General features: G+C 39.9%; 1 protein-coding gene across 1 annotated transcript; it reads right to left on the reverse strand.

Annotated features, from left to right (window-relative positions):
- Positions 1 to 8,758: 8,758 nt before the first annotated feature.
- LOC112187371 (heat stress transcription factor C-1) lies at positions 8,759 to 10,080 on the reverse strand. Its single transcript, XM_024326134.2, has 2 exons — positions 9,770 to 10,080; positions 8,759 to 9,688 (listed from the first exon to the last, which is right to left on the reverse strand). Exons 1-2 carry the CDS (start codon positions 10,055 to 10,057, stop codon positions 8,888 to 8,890), a joined length of 1,089 nt encoding a protein of 362 aa, XP_024181902.1. The 5' UTR covers positions 10,058 to 10,080; the 3' UTR covers positions 8,759 to 8,887.
- Positions 10,081 to 17,920: the final 7,840 nt, after the last annotated feature.

The raw sequence follows: 17,920 nt of genomic DNA on the forward strand, positions 1-17,920 counted from the left end.
CAGATCTGAATGTGGCGGTGCCGATCCCGAAGGGATCTGTCTCGGTCTCTGCTTTGGATCTGCTTATCGTCGTCAGAGTGGTGCGGGGGTGTCTTCAGGGTGGTGCTGCGGCGAAGGGATTCGATGTGTTGCTGTCTTGATGCGAGGTGGTGGCTTTGGGGCTCGCCGGCAGTAGGAGGGATTGCCTGACGTGTTGGCTCTCTGCTTGGGATGGTGGTCTTTGGGCTGGGCTTTTGTTCTTGGGCTTCTCTGGTTTTGTATGGTGTCATGGTGTTTAGTTACTTGTTGTTTGTTTTCGGTGATTGTCTTGCTGAGAATAAGTCCCTCCTCTTGTGAGTGAGGGTTTGGGTGTTTCTGGGTAGGGTCGTTGCTTTCTGGTTATTAACGTGATGGTGAATCACCCCTACACGTGGTTTGGTTGTTTTAGACACGGTGTCCGAACGGGTGGAAACAGTTCATCTTAATGTTGATGGCAGGATTGCATCGATATAGTTAGGTTTGGTTAAGGGTTAAGTTTGGTTAGGGGTCGGGCCTTTTAGGCTTGTGTAAGTCACGTTGTTGACGGTCCCATAACTGTAGTTACATGGATGTGCAACCTGTATGGTTGTCTGGTTTATTAATGGAATACTTTACTTTTCTCAAAAAAAAAAAAATGCATCCATAGCTCTTGTGACAAGTTTTAATCAATCCCACTTCTTCTTGCACTAATTTGATAGTGATATATGGTACTGTTATGGACTAATTAATTTCCATTAACTACTACTAGCCAGTGTTATTAAACTGTCAATTTCTAAATTAGGTCTACTTGATCACCTCCAGAAGTCAACTTTTTTTTTTTGGAGAAGGCCTCCAGAAGTCAACTTGAAAAGTCCTTAGCGTTGTTAATTACTGATTAGTATGACCAATCTAAACATATACCTGAGAGATTATTGGTTTTCTTAGAATCATGCATGCTTTCCTCTATCTTCTTTATTCCCACTATTCAAATACTTTAGTTCAGGTATAAATATATATAATATTCTGAATTAATGACAGTTTCTTTAAACCAAGCTTCAGAATCTTGTCACATATAATATTTAAACAGCTTCCAATTTGATTAATATTCATACACAAATGATAAGGCTGACCTGAAGGGTGAAAGCATCCAATTAACTCTAATCATTGAAGAAAGTAAATTGTTAATTCTTTTCTGCAGAGGTCTTATTCTTCCTTATATAGTGTGGATAGAAATGGTTTAGTTGTCAACATGCGCAAATTTCCCTTGCATTACCCGTAAAGAATGTTAGCTTATGCCCCATCATACTGACAAATTATATACAGTTAATCCTTAATTAGCTTGATGTCTCTAGGCTCTAGCTACCAGGCTCTAGCTAGGTAGCCTTTACAAGTTAATTATGTTGAAGCCTATGATAGGAGGAATGGAGGATGGAAACTTGTGGATTGGTCTTAAGATGGATCTTCTTGCTTTAAACCTTAATATAGTGCTATATAATAAATCAGGGTAATGAAAGTTTGCAATTTGCAAGGGGAGTAATGCTAGATGAACCAGATTTTGGGAAACCACCTAGAGCCCACCTTAAGTAGCAACTTATGCAGCATAGCCACGTCATCGAAGCATAATTTTTTTATATTTCTCAATTACCAAAATTCCTTTTTCTTTTTTCACTTTCTTAAATTTATCTTTTAAACCCTTTTTTTTTTTTTGTTCTTCTGATCTAATTATCTGTGACAAATTCATCAGACGTTGTTCTCTTCCTTCCTCCTCTCACCTCTCCTCTCAACCCTCTCACCTCCTCTTTAATTGATCAATGCCTTCTCAATCCGATTTCAATTTTCTCACAACCAAATGTTCCATTTCCAAGGCTTTAAGAAAACCCATGTATTTTTGTCCCTGGTGTCCACTTCTAATATAATTGGTCTTATAATATAGTTGAGCTTTTACGACCACTGCAAGTGGTCTAGTGGTTCTTGTCTAGTTGGGTGTGCTCCCTAACTTAGGTTCGAATCCCGAAACTGTCAAAGTGGCCAGACACTGCTGCTGCAATGCACAGTTGGAGCATTTCACATGCGCCGAATGGGTTTATCTTGGACCTATGAAGCCTTTGGGTTCCCCTTGATAAAGTCAAAAAAAAATAGTTGAGCTTTTACCCAATGGAGAATGGATGGGACATAAAAATGAACAAATTGTCTTACCGTATACTTGTTTATTCTTAATTACCTGTTGAAGAATGATTAATGTCAACGAGGATTCTAATCTTTAATTTCAATTTCCAGCAGAGAGGATCCAATGCCATTCCATTGCCTTTTTCTTTAATTTGGTTTCTATGGTTCTATGAAAATGATACCATCACACACACATCAAGGTGGGAGCATAACGTAGTTGGAGCAGATAATTGTTTAACAGAGTAAAGCTAACTGAGTTGACACACTAATTAGGTATATCTATGGCATCAAGATGCTGATCATATGGTCTAGAAAATAATATTCTCCTAGCTTTTACTACGAGATTAAACATATAGATGGAGTCATGATAGGAAAAGTTCCTGTTCCATAAAAATTACTCTTTACTGATATTTTATATATGTTGGGTCTCGATCATTTGAAGTCACCAAATAGCTAGGATTAAGGTGTAGATTAAACCAAGTATATACGTGAAATGGATATGGCTGGACTAGTCATTACTCATTAGTAACAATATTGAGTGCTAGCTTAGTTAGTTTGCAAACGAAGCTACGCGCTGAGAAATGAGAAGAGCAATGTCCATTAGGTTTCTGGAATTACAAAAACTTAATCTAAGTATATATAGAGTTGAAGATCCTAGCAACTAGGCCCTTTTTATCCACTAAAATCAAAATACATCACTTGCTAAATGCACCAAGGGACACTTCTTTGACATAATTCTACCCAAATTTAACTTGCAAAAGGCGAACTAGATAGGTGGAGACTTGTGGTAGTAGGCAACGTACTACATCTTATCAGTCATCCCCTTATAGTTTTTATATTAAGTTCTTTCCGGTTTCCACTGATTTCAGGTTTCAAATCTCAGCGTTAATATGCGGTAGTGATGTACTTGTGCAGATTGCAGATCAATGGAACAGTGCATGCAGACTTACAGTAGAGAAAATTTAATTTCAATTTGTAAAATGCAGAAAGCACTAATAAACGAAACCTAGCCCTAATTTGCTGCAGCACGCTGGTATATATAGTAGCCCCTAATTTGTTAGGCCGCTGCTGTTCGCTTGTTCATGAACAGCTGACCGAAACAACCACCGAGCCGCTTTAGAACCCTAACTGCCTAGCATGCACATACGCTAATAATCCCACACCAACTTTTTCGATACTGATATTAGAGATAAAAGACATGTACCAGATGGTAGAACACATACGACATGTTGTCATGTTCCTGTCCTCGGAACCAATGTTTTGAATCCTCCTGATATGAAAGCAAAGCCTTCCCTTTTAGGTGTGGGATATCCTTGGGTATATTAGTTTTAGAGTTAATAATGCAGACGCAAACAATTGTAGGTGAAACATTTTGGTTAAGTTTTGGCTTGCACGGAACTTTTCTTTTTACCGCAGAGGATGTTAAAAAAAAATCTCGGTTAACATAAAACACTTTGCATGTGTCTAGTAAGGATTTCAAGCTCTTAATCTCTTGGCTCAAGTGCATCAATAATCTGCAAGTGAGATAAATTTTGTAGCAAATGAGTGTGCTAATAATTTGGGGTATTTGCAAGGTGGAAACATGATTAATTAGGTGCAGGTTTCTCTCAACGAGAGTCTCTTTCGGCTTTCAACTTTAAAACAGTAGTGTTTGTCTTTGTGTCCGGTGATTGTAGACCGATAATTTTGCATTTATGGGCTAATGGTGGAATAACTGGACCTGAGATGTTATCAGCCCAATTGTACTGTTTGCCTCGTACTGGACCGGGCAGCCACCAAATCAATCATAGTTGATTGCCTCAAACTTTTTGTTCGGATGTTTTGCAATTACAAACGTGATATCTTTAACAGATGAGCTAAGGCTTGCTTAGTATCTTATTATTGGGGATTAATCTATTAACCCTACTGATGCGTGGGTCATCATTAACCACATCTTCTTTCTAAATCACATTTAAAATATGTTTAGGAGTACAACAAAGTGGCCTAAGTATATGCCTAAAGTGACCACGGCTGTCCTAGGAGCGGCAAGCGACATGTGTCACCTTGTTTTCCCAGTCCTTTACAAAGTATTTCTCCACTCAAATATTAGCATATTCTCACACAACAACCAAAATAAACACTAAAAAACACATAAAGATTATTTTCTTTTCTTTTTGTGTGAAGTTTTGAAAGATTCGTTCATTTTTTTATAGTGTGAAATGATATTAATGGTAACTTGTTATAGACTACAAAACAAAAATTTTGACGTCTTTAACACCTAATCGACCTATAATTCAACAACTCGTACAACATTTACTATTTATCTTCTTTCTACTTGTATCGTAATTTAACAACCATGTTACAGTGATTAGTAACTAACCAGATGCAGACTATGAGAGCTGATAAACTACACGTGGTGGACCCTGTTTGTCATGGGTTGAACTTCCACCGTGATAGTGTGCGCCAGAGCAGCACTATAGTGTTTCATGTGAGGCCAAAAGTGATGAACTGATGGCAAACACGTGTCCTTTCCACTTTTGGCTTTTTTTCCCCACGTGGTTGCACGACTCGAGGGATTGGTCGCCCCCAAAAGAGGGAAAAGGACGCCCTTTTCGTCCTGCACATGAGGCCCGGGCCCCATCCACCCTTTCCATTATTGTCATCTCCGGTGGTCCCCCATGTATGATGTGGTATGTTGATCCGCCACCCGACACGTAGAAAGAAAAACCCAAAGTCTGGGCCTGACCCATGATCGCGCGTAATCAATCCTATGACTTTGACATGGCTTCTGGCTTATGATTGGCGGTTGTGTTTGACTTTTAGTTTCCCTTAATTACGTTTTTAATTAACCACATGGTATAATAAGTTTAGTCGAGCGCCAGCGTAGAACTCCCATGTTTAGCATTTTAGTCTCAAATATCACCAGTACATTACGACGAACAGGTTTGAGAGACTTTCTAGTTGTGAGCCTGTCTCGAGAGACAGTGGCGGAACTATTCAAGAGCCAAGAGTGGCCTTGGCACCCTGCACAATTTTTAAAACATGCTAGTTAGCCTCTCAAAATTAAGATGAATATATGAACCGGAAAACTTTAAAACAAGCTTCTGACCCCCCAAATCCATTTTAAATACTTGGTAAAATAATTATCAATTTAAATTAATTAAAAATATAATTATGTATACATTATCTCTTTTAGAGCAAGTTCACATGTTGGGTCAGGGTCACTGGATTAAGAAATTGGTCACTGCTATTGGACATATGTTTCCATATGTTTTATTTCTTAACCGGTCAGTTATTGTTCATTGAAATTTGTATTAATTTATTTATTGTAAAATTAAAAATTTTCAATTTTGGGAGTGAGAGATAAAATAACTGGGTAGGTATTTATAGTGAAATTTTTTTTTAATAATTTATATTTTTTTTTTGTTACCATATTAATTTTAACGGTCATATATACATATACATTAATTAGGAACCTTAGGATCTAATGTTTAATTAAACCCAACTGTCCAGGTTAAGGACCGTCGGTTTCAAATCTAGAAAGAAACTAACAGCGTCCTGCCACGTACTGAACTATTATCGTCCCATCTTCAGTCGCTATGCGAAAAAAACTGATGATACGTATGATCGCCGAAGTTTCACTTTGTTAGAAGACAAAAAAAGGGATTGCACGCACGCGTATTTTCCGTCCCTCTATCTATGTCATGGCTGACGTCACCCATATTTGGCTTGGGCCAGTGTGGTAGCCTGGTTCACTGGTCACCGAATGGGTCAAGAAATTGGCTTTCTTCATGACCTGAGTAAGAGAATGTCAAGAGGAAGCTGGTTACCAATTTATCGGTGGAAGCAAAATTTTTCAGATCTAGGCTAAGGTGGTGACCTAGCCTAAGCGGAGATCGACCAAACCCTCACCGCTGAACATGCTCTTCTTGTTTGATTGGTTAACAGGCCCTGATGGAGGTGAAAGGGCTCTAGAAGAGTGATGTTCCACTGCTGCTGTTGGGAGAAGTAATGTGGTTGCAGGAGGTGAGGATGAGGACAATGAGGCCATGATTGGGGCTGTTGATTCTGATGAGAGATGAATAGGGTAAGAGCACAACTCTGATGATGTATATACATGGCATCTGCCGACCATAATCAGCACTCATACTAGACCATATCACTTTGTCGGATTGGCCTTGGCGGTGTGACCTCATAGAACACAGCAAGCCAACCTTCACCGACAAACCAATTCTAGGCCAAAACATGCCTCGACGCACCACCCAAAAGATAAATTGAAATAATGCTTGACTAAAAAGTAATTGTAAAGCAGAACTTTTTCTCTCTTCGGGAGCGAGAGAGAAAACCCTAAGGGCGGCGGTAGTCTTAGTCCGAATAGATCGCTCTCGTCCGGTGGCGACCCCGGCATCTTGGCCTGCCTTTGGCCTCGCCGACGCTGCGCAGTCTGCTGCCGGACGGGGATGACAGGAATCGTTTCGAGGAGCTCCTTTCAAGGGGTTTTGCTTGAGGTTTTTTGCAGGTTGGCTCGGGTTGCAGGCTGGGCTTGAAATCTCTATATGCGGTGGCTATGTAGGCGGAATCAGGACCTCGATTTGCTGCTAGATCGACGTCCCCAGGGAAGGGTTCACTTTCTGTGGCGGCGTGGATTGCAAGCGGTTGGATTGGGGCGCGTCGTGGTGATGCTAAGTGTGGCAGCGTGTTTCCGGGGGATCTGGGCTGTGGCGATGATTTGTAGCAGCGGGATCTTGGCGGAGCAGGCGCGGCATGGTCGGCGGAGTAGGCGTGGCGCTGATACTGTTTCGATGGCCAGGCGGGTGTGGAGATGAAGGTTGGGCCTAGACCCGGTCAGGCTTGCAAGGCTTTTTGCATGGGCCTCTTTGGATCTGCCTTGAACTGAATAAGTTGGGCTAGGGTTTTTGCCCAAGGCCCATCCCTATGTTAATTAGGTGTCTAATTACAATAATTTCCTTTGTTTTAGGAACCTAGGCACTCTTGTGCACCCTATGTCTCTTTAGCGTCTCTGGAGTAGTACCGAAGGAGGTTATTCGCTATGTCTACGTATTTGATTGTACAATGAGTAGGACTATATGTACGTACCACTGTGGGTACTACCACTAACTTCTTGTCTGTATGTATATGACAGCGGCAGGGTATGTAACGGCCTATTTTGGCTTGTGACGATTATATATTCTAGTGGCTATGCCTTCATTCAAAAAAAATAAAAATAAAATTAATTGTAAAGCTGTATAAAAATTTAAAAAGATAAATATAAAATATTTTTATGGCAGATTATTAATCTGACTTTGTTCGAATACATTTGGTAATCTCACTATGAATTACGTTTTTTATTTATTTTTTCTTTACAAATTGTTGTGCACGTGCACTTTGAGAAGCAGTCACGTGCTGGATGACGCGGTGACATGGGAGCACTAATGCAAGTTGGGCACTTTGTCGTGTATTCGTCAGGTAGCGCATGGCGCACAGCGAGGGGTAGAGGCCGGACCTATTAATGAAGGGTACCCCTCTCGACTGTTGGGGGAGCTAGTTGTAATTTTATGGGTGTCCATTGGGGTAGGAAAAGGCCGTGCACAGATAAGACAAATCGAATCGGGTAAATTTTGACCTCTAGTACAAGTCGTTCTAACTTGCCAATTGAGGCAAGCCAGACCACAGAGTTTGTGGTTGGAAATAGAATTAGGGCTCTCCAAAATAAGAAAGCTGGGATTGGCTGGAAAAAATTGTAAAGAGTTTTAAATATCACGTGAAGTGATATTAACTTTTTTGGAAATTTTGCTTGACACGTATAGACATAACTATTTTTTTTCTAGGTAAATGTTTTTAAAAAATGAAGTTAAAATCAAAAAAATTGTTTCCAATATCATTTAGTCTAGTGGCACAAGTCTCTCATTTATATGTGGGAGGTTGTGAGTCCAACTCACAACAAGGTAGTTGCTGTTTATGATTTTTTTTTTTTCATCAAATGTATATCAGTTGTTTGATTTGATCCAAAAAAAAAAAACACTAAAAAAAAATTGCAATCAAATTTTTGTTCATGTGAAAGCGACTATAATTATTAAATTTGAAAAAGGAAGCATTACATACTTGAGAATGAGATGGGGATTTTAGTTAGTTGCTTACTCGACACTTCAACATCACTTTTTTCTTTGGTGAAATCGGATCACCAAATGCTCATATGTTTCTTGTGTGTGTGTCAAATGTCAATATATTTTTTTCATTCAGTTTAGTTAAAATATAAAATAAAATAAAATAAACAAATTATTATCTATCACATCATATTGCTCTTAGTTATTTTATTTTCACCTATTCGTAGTTGAAATTTATGTTTTACAAGTTTTCTACGGCAAAATAGGGTCCACTTTTCAGTTCAATTCATATATATTTCAAGTACCATAGAATCTACATGATAGATTCTTTCAATTTATTAAGATTTGGTAGAGAAACCTAAAGTACAAAAGTTAGTTTGGTTACATTTTGTTTGAAATGAATCATTATTGACTTCGTAATAACAGTCAAAAAAGTTGTAAAGTTGTGTTATGTACTTGTGTTGACATTTAGTAGTTTCTTTCTGATAGCTAAGCAGGAAAAATAAAATTTCTCATATTATCAGGCAAAAGCGAAGAATTCTTATTATCAGTTTACAGGATGAACATTTAAAAAAAAAAAAAAAAAACAAAACAGTACCACATTTAGATTAAATACCCAAAAAGGCAAAAACTACATAAAACTAAAACCCACCTTCTAACAGTGAGAATGGATAAGGCGGTGGTGGACTCTCTTCCAGCTCCGCAAAATAACCCACTTCCCCACTACCACTCCTATTTCCACTATACCCAAACGGGCCAAACCCGTACCCGGAATGACTACTATTCCCATTTCCATGACCCGACTGCGTCGCTAACCCCGTAGAATTACCATACAACTCCTTATCACTCCGATTCCGACCCACAACCCGCTTCTGGCTCCACCACCCCTGCGCCGTCGACGCCTCCGGGGACGTGGACCCCCGAGAAAAGCTCTCCATCTCAAAACCCGTCTCCGGCGACGAAATCACGCCCATCGCCCCGTCAACTTCATCCTCAGTCTTCACGGAAGCCGTCGCCCCCATCCCCGATGATGACGTGGAAGACGTGGACGCTATCACCAGCCGACGCTTCTTGTCCCCCAACCCCTCCGCGAGTCTCCGGTCCTTCTCCAGCATCAGACGTGGCAAAATCTCGGGATCCTCAGCGACTCTGTGAAGAAACGCCATCATCTGCTGCGGTCTTCTCTCCGTCGCCTCCAATCTCTTGCTCATATTCTCTACCTCTTCCTCTAAGCTCCTCTGCTCCTGCCTCAGCCTCGCTATCTCCGTCACTATTTCTTCGTCGTCAAGCTCCTCCGACTTCCCATACGCCGTCGTCGTGTTGAGCACCGCCCTGTTATTATTATGTTTTCTCCTCACCACGTTCTTCAACAAATGCGTCTGCCCCCTCAGGAACCACTCGTTCGCAAACTCCCACCTGTCCGGATCAACCTTCCTGAATCCCTACACATCACATCACATCCAATTCAATCATTTTAACAACTTAAAAAGAAATTAAATCGCTACAAATAAAAACACACTCACATAAGTATTGAGCTGCCGGACGAAGCTCGAGAAGTTATTGTGCTTGAAATAAGCCGGCAACAGCCGCTGCGAGAACTCCAAAGGCTCGACGACGATGAAGCTATTGTTAGCCCTCCCCCAAGCGATTAACCTGTCCGTTATAGGATCGCTGACCATCTGATAAGTCTTCATAACGAACGGCGCGACGACGTTGCCGTTGTCCTCCATGGGCTTCTCTGAAGCCCTCGGATTCTGAACCAACCGGCGGTGCTGCTGCTCTCCTCCGTGTGATGCGTTCGTTATCATCATCCCTTTTTTTTTCTTTTTCTCCCCGAACTGTCCACCGTTATATATAAAATGACGCGTGTACAGTTACACAGGCTAACGTGGCCGCTGTTCATACGGCTATGAGGTTATTTGATATTTGATTGGCTGACGATAAGGGCCCCCCTGGCCCGCGCTTTATCACACGTCAGGGGCTAGATATTTTGGGGGGTTTCACACGCGCGGGGTTTGGAAAGTGGATTTGAGTGGGGGTGGTCCCCCACGGATCATTTGCGGACAACTGTAGTGAGACCTATGCGACAGGGTGTGTACTAATTTTTAATAATAATAATAATAATAACAATAATAATCGAGTTTATAGCTTCGATCGGCACTATCTTATTTAATAACTGCTCCTTGTTAAGTGGAAGTGTAACAAGGGCATGGAGTCCTAGCTTCACATGTAATTAGCAAGCCTTTTTTATTGGCCTATTATATGAATCATTCCCGTTTGTGATATATAATTTAAGACATCAGCCAGCTGTTTTTGTCTCAAATTATAATATATAACTGACAAGGTATCACGTGGTGTGTGAATAGATTGTAAACTCAGATGTGAGAAAGTAAAAGTTGCACTACTAGTAATAACATAAAAAAGATGGATATCGATATAGATCCATACAACTTCTCGTTTAAGTCGAGATACAGTGCTAACTTTTTATTCAGCCACTGATGCTTAAGGCGTGAGACTCACACATCTTATTTTATATTTTACAATACATACTTTTATTTTTGAGAAATTCTTGTGTAGGAGCACCCGCACCACTTGGCGGTGTGGCTCTCCAATCAGAAGAAATAAATTTTTCCCTCTTTTTCAAAACTGCCCATGGTTTTTAATGTGAAATACTTAAAATACCCCCTGCTTTGGCACTAATTAGGCCGCCGCACTACCATGTCGTGCTGGTGCCGTACGGAAGTCTCTTTCTTTATTTTTAGTAACTTAAATTTAAAAGAGAAAAATATTGAAATTTTAGAGCAATTTTATAATCGAATTCTATTTCACCAAACCAAATCTCAGTGAGCACATTGTATCAGCACAAAAAGGAATCCACACATGAATCACAAGTCAAAGTTCCACACGTGAAGAGTGCATCAAGTTTCATCTGAACCATCACTAAAGTATGCTATTCGAGCTAATCATTCTCTTTCATTGGAACAAGTGCTCCAATCTAAATGGGTTGGCCAAAACGAGATAGTTAGATAATTGAAAAAATGTGCATAAAAAATATTAAGATGCTAAGATTAGGGCTAATGAAACTTTCTCACCCATCACAACCAAGCACAAGAATTGTGGATAAATCAAACGTTTAAACACGCGCAAAGGAGCAGCGCGTGGGGTGGGTCTTCGAAATTTTTTTTAATGAATTAGGCTAGTTCAAGAATGGAGACGTAAGAGGGAACGAGCCAATCAGAAGAGAGGATGGAAAATGGGAGGTGTCTAATAATTAAAAAACGACTAGGACTTACTATTAATGGTGGGTTAGGGTTATAGGGGGTTTAGATTCGGAATTCGATTTTGCTTTTACTTTTGGGTTTATTAATAAGGGCTACTCGTGCATTGGAGCAGCGCATAAAGGTAAGGGGGATTATGTGGCGGGTTTTAATTGGTGCACGTCGTGTCTATGGTTTTGGAAATTAATTATCTTTTGGTTCTTTTGGAGTGGTGTTAGGGCCACAGGGAGCATATTTGTTTACTCCAAATCTATGCTTGGTGGCTTGTTGCTCTCTTATTGGACTCTTGTCGGCTAATTTGATCCCGCATTTCCATGATTTGTTTGGGTCATAATGAGTCTAGGATTCACGACGAGGGACTCTTGTTTAGGGTTTGGGGAAGAGATCGAGATTATTTTGCGATAATCCTCTTTAACTTATTTCGTAATCGCATGTCACGAATTAGTAGCACAATTTATAAAGATGAAGACAAGTCAATATGTGATTTGGTGATATATCTATATAGTTGTGTTGCTTAATCCAAGTTACAATATGTGTTGTAAGTGAGATAAATGGTAATTTGGAAAAGAGGATAAAAATTTATATGCTTTTGTTGTATTACATGATCTCAACCGCTACCAACTCTGTGCATTCACAGATCAGTTCTTATTTTATAGACGATAACTAGTAAATATTGTTACATGAAGTTAATTTCTCATATTAATATTGGGTTCGGTAATATCATTGACCGTCTTTTCCTGGTTTTGTTTCTAATTTTCTATGGGTGAGATAAGTGGTAATGGGCTAATAATAGCTTTAAACTGTTTTGGAAAAAAGATGCATCCCTTCAAAGAGTGTCTAATCATGCCCCCTAAACTTGCCAAACCTAGAGCCCACGGCAACACATTATTTATAGAAGGGTTAATGCTCATACACCCCAAATTTGGGAAAATACTTCTCATACACCCCAGTGTATTATTTTTGTTCCCTTTTACACAACTTTTTCTCACTTTCTTTCCTACCTACCCGTCTTTTCAAAATCCCTACCATTAGTACCCCTTTGTGGTTTTGGTCTGTTAGAGTCTGCATCTGCATATGTCTCTTTCATAAATTTATATATATGTTGTTTTAGAAACGTGGTGGGCCCATCAGAGTTTGTTTCATTTGAATATATGTATGAAGCTGACAGTCATCCTCTAATTCGAAAGGTAAACAGTACAATTTACTATTCATAATTTCAATAGTAGACAGACTTGAGCTTGTTGCTATATGCAAACATACTACTAAAGAACTGCAGAAAGAGAGAGAAAAACTGAGAAAATTAAAAACCTATCGGGACAGCCTTGATAGAGAATCTCCCAATTACTGGGATATTATTTATAGACTTCAGACTAGAATCTATAAAATAGAAGAAGAGATAGAAAATCTCCTATATGTTCTGGAAGAGGAACAAAAACCTCTTGATTATTTGAGCATTGGTTAGATCCGCACCTCACTGGTATCAGAGCTTGTAAAAGGCTCAAAGGAGAACCCCTCCTTAATGGGGACAATGTCAGAATTGTTATTAGAGAAAATAAATTCTCTACTAAAAGCTTCTGATGAGAAATATCAGAAGATGTTACTAGAAATATCTAGATGTCAGTCGACACTAGAAACAATACCTGCTATAATCCACCAATTAGAAAGATTGGAAAACAAACTGGATTATATCAAAGATCTTCCAAAAACGGAAGAAGAAAGACTGACAAGTGTCAGTAGAAAAATCAAAGAACAGCAAAAAACGCTGGAATCTATACTGAAGGACAAGAAATTGCCTACAGTAAAAAAGAAGACTAATGGGTTCAAACCATTAGAGAAACCAGACTCAAATCGTGTTCCTAACATGATTTTTCTGGAACCATCTACTAGTCATACTAGTATCCGGTATGAAAATCCGGAGAATACAGAAAAAAGAGAAATGAAGATGTTAAGCATCTTTGGAAAAAAGAAAGGAGTTCAACTCCTAAATTCTGAAGAATTTGAATACAATGAAATCGAGCATGAGGTAAAAAACTCCTCAATTCCAAAGCTAGATTTCAAACAGATCTACCGACGGGGAACATTTGACCTGATGGACAGCCATCATTTCAAAATACTTGAATTCACAACCCCCTCAACAACAGGAGAAACAGATCTCTTGATGATCACCCCTGCTGAAGTTGCCAGAGCACAAGCAAAGCAATACCAATTTATGCACATTGGAGCAGTCCAAGTCGGCATAAAACTATTGGCAAGAGAAGGCATCAACTGTTCAGTCCTATGTGTCCTACAAGACAACAGATTGACAGACTTCCAAGCTAGTCTGTTGGGAACTCTAGAAGCATCACTATGCAACCAAGTAGCATATTTCAACTGCTTCCCCAACTTTTCAACCAGCTTGAAGGATGCAGCCCACTGCCTCAGACTGAGAGTCAAGACAGACGGGATCTCAATGAAAGAAGAAATGCAAGAATTGGCAATAGTATACAGAGTGTACTATAAACTGATGAGCACCACAGTGGAACCAAAGACAAGGATCTCCAACATCCCTGGTCTCACTACTGGATTCCTCACCAGCCAGAAAAACCATTCACAGCAGATTCATAAGGTTGCTTGGAATGAAGTAACTTTTCCTCTTGAATGGAAACTGTCCGGTCCAAAAAAGCTGCCGGAACGAGCAAAAGCAAAGATCTACGAGAGAAGACGCACTGGAGAAATCAGCCTCAACTTTGAAGATCACAGGAAAAGTGATGTCTGTCCTGAAAACATCAGGATAAACAGCAATCTTCTGAGAAGAAGCTACAGCACCAGAGAAGCCGGTGTCAGTGGTACAAAACCCACTATTGAAGAACCAATATCAGAAGAAGATCTGGAAGCTGATCTATGCAGACCAGTCCATATGCTCAGAGCTGAGAAGCTCTATGATCTTTACAAAGAAGCTGAGAATTGTGAAAGTCCTGAACGATTAGAAAAACTAATCGAGGAAATGAAAGAATTCAAATGCAGAAAGACAAGAAAAGTCTTTCCTTACCAAGATGTTGAAATGGAAGAAGGAGGAAGCTCCAGAACTTTCATAAAAAAAGAAACAAGGGAAATGAAACTCCCAGTTCAGAAAGCCCCCACGGGTAAAAAAGGAGAAAGAAATTCTCAAAGATTCGTCCCCGAGGACAATCTGCCAAGAGTCCCGATCACGAACTATGGCATCTGGTTGAATCTAGACAAGAGTCTAGACAAAAGAAAAACCATTGACCAATGGGTAGATAGCCTGATGATGGCTTCTGCACTGACCCTTGGAAAATTTGAAGCACCAGATTTGCAGGTGTACTATGAAACTACTCTCACTGGAGTAGCAAAAAAGTACTACCTATCTTTCAAGGAAACTACCAGAGGAAGAGACTGGCTTGAAGAGATAAAAAATTCAAAGTCTCCGTATGATTTTGCAGTACCCCTGTACGATCAATTCTGTGGAGATCTCTCAAATCTGAGTGAGAAAGCCAAAGAAACGGCAAAGTCGAATATCTATGCTCTCAAGATCTGTGACATGAGATATTTCGAAGAATACCTGAATGAATTTCAGGAATATTACTGTACAATTGGTGAACTAGAGAATACTGATCTAGTTAATCTGTTGCACAGAAAGCTCCCTGAACCATGGAGAACAGCTGTGAGAGAAAGCATAGCTGAAAAACCAATTGAAAGATTTTCAGTTGGAGGAATTGCCGACAGAATCCGGCAACTACTGAAGGAGCAATGCAAAGCCAATCTTAGAGCTAAGATGGCTAAGAAGCAACTCAAAGGAGTTGAAAATTTCTGTTACGGAATACTGGATATGCCCACAAACTGGGGATGTCATGAATCCAAATTCCACAGAAAGAAGAAAAAAGAATATTACTCGAAAAAATTCAAAAAGAGTAATCAGAGAAAGAATTGGAGATTCAAGAAAAGCTCCAATTACAAGAAGCAACAGGATGAAGATCTAAAAAAGAAATTCTTCAAGAAAAAGAAGAATACTCAGCAGCATAAACAACCTAGCAAGAAAGCTTGCAGATGTTGGTTGTGTAAAGCTGAAGGGCACTATGCCAATGAATGCCCGGAAAAGGGTAACAGATCTACTAAAGCTCTCTTTGAAGAATATGAGCAAATAGTAGAGGTAGCAAACATGAAAGGCTACGAAATAGCCTATTCTGATGATGAAGATGACGACAGGTCAGTCTATTCTGCCTGGTCTGAAGAAGAAGAAAGTTCATCAGAAGAGTCTGAGATAGATTCTGAAGTAGAGTACTTCGAATCCAGACAAATGAACGTTTTAAAAGTCAAAAACTGGGAAGAAAGCAAGACAGAATCCTTCATGTCTTCTTATCAGGTGAACCCTGGTTCATTCGTCTGTGACTACTGCTTATGTCACGAGAAGAATGGTCTCCCTATGTTCTGTGAAGAGTCTAAAAAGACGTATCACAAAGAATGCTTCATAGCTGAAGCAAGAAGAAAAACCAAGAATGGTCTTGTCAGCCAATGGGTTGAGCAAGAATATGAAGAGTATTTCGCTGAGAAAAAAGCGAAAGAAGTTGAAACTCTGTTCCAGGAAACCATGGAACAAACAAAGAATGTTGCAGCAACTGTAGTCCAAGAAACGACTATGGAACAACCATCTTCCTCAGAAATAAAGGAAGAAATCATCGGTGAAGAAACAATCGATGAAGATATTGAACTGGTTGAAATACCAGAAAATATCCATCTCTTAGAAAGACAAGAGATAGCTGCGGATACTGATACATGGGATCTACTTGGCCAACCTTCCGGCAAGTTTGATTACAAAGTCAGATATGATCCTCCCCCCTGGTTCAGTAATCCAGACAGCAAGAAGATAACTCCTACAGATTGGGATGATGATGACAAATCACCCACTCAGGAAAATGTTCCAGAAGAATGTAAACCATTCATTCCAACGGAACAAGCTCAAGAAAATGAGCCTCACCAATCGAAAGCCGTCTCTACAAGTAGATACAGCAACTACATAGAGATCGGACTCAAGTTCCCTGATCACAGGAAATATCATCTACATGCTTTTGTAGATAATGGATCAGGTTTTACTGTTGCAAAGAGATTTGCAATTCCAGAAGAACTCTGGAACGAAGACAAGAAAAAGTCAGCTACTGGTGTTACATTCGATGGAAGCCATCTCACCATGAAGAAAGTAGCAAAAAATGTTCATATCACCATTGGTGGAGGAACATTTATCATCCAGAATGTTTGGCAATCTGAAGGCCAAGGATCTGATTTCTTGTTGGGCAATGATTTTATTCTCCAACAAAGATTCATTCAGGATGAAGAAGCGATAGGCTTCAGAAAAGGAGAACGGGTGTTCTGGGCTGACCGCCTCCCACATGCATTCAGTGTGACCGGTCCCGGTTTTACTACTCAGTATCAGAGATCGCAACAGAATAGTGGTGATCTTACCCCCTACAAACCCAAATTTCAACCCATACTCCAAATCAAACAACAAGAAGAACTGCTTGTTGAAGAATCTTCAGAAGAAGAAGAAGAAGCTAGTGAAGATGAAGAAGCTAGTTTCATCCACGAGCACAACCTCAAGCACTTTCAGAACAAGCTTGAGTCTCAACAAACTCCCACTCTTGACAAAATCAAGAAACTACTCGAGCAGAATGTGGACACAAATCCTCAGAAGTTTTGGGAAAAAGACCCAGTGGTCTGTGAATTGAGATTGCATGACATGAATGCTATCTGCCATGTCAAAGCCATTCCTCAGTACAAAGAGAAAGATCAAAAAGAATTCAGAAGTGATATTGAAGATCTCCTGAAGAAGAGATTAATTCAACCTTCCACTAGCCCTCATCATGCTCCAGCATTCTACGTGAGAAATCATGCAGAGAATCTAAGAGGAAAAGCTAGAATGGTTATTGACTATAGAGATGTCAATAAGAAGACTGTCAAAGACGGATATCAGATCGCTCAAGTCAGAGTCCTGATCAACCAGCTCAGAGGAGCTAAAGTCTTTTCGAAATTCGATGCAAAGTCGGGTTTCTGGCAGGTCAAGATGCATCCTGAGAGTGTATCTCTCACTGCATTTGGAACACCACAAGGTCATTACGAGTGGCTAGTAATGCCTTTTGGTCTCAAGCAAGCTCCCTCAATCTTTCAAAGAAAGATGGACAACATCTTCAAGCATGTAGCGGAGTTCTGCGTCGTCTACATAGATGACATCCTGGTCTTCTCCAAAAACAGAGAAGAACACATGAAGCACCTCCACGAGGTAGCAAAGCTGATAGTCCAGCATGGAATTATCCTAGGTGAGAAGAAAATCTTCTTTATCCTCGATGAAGTTGATTTCCTAGGAATAAACATCAAGAATGGAGTCATAAATCTCCAACCTCACATCCT

The sequence above is a fragment of the Rosa chinensis genome, chromosome 2, assembly GCF_002994745.2.
Source record: "Rosa chinensis cultivar Old Blush chromosome 2, RchiOBHm-V2, whole genome shotgun sequence".
NCBI classification, from domain to species: Eukaryota; Viridiplantae; Streptophyta; class Magnoliopsida; order Rosales; family Rosaceae; genus Rosa; species Rosa chinensis.

Excerpts from the sequence above, each read along its gene's own strand:
- LOC112187371 (XM_024326134.2), bottom strand. The coding sequence starts at position 10,057 with ATGATGATAACGAACGCATCACACGGAGGAGAGCAGCAGCACCGCCGG. Across the intron at positions 9,689-9,769 it reads TCCGGCAGCTCAATACTTAT|GGATTCAGGAAGGTTGATCC; the intron begins GTGAGTGTGTTT and ends TGTGATGTGTAG.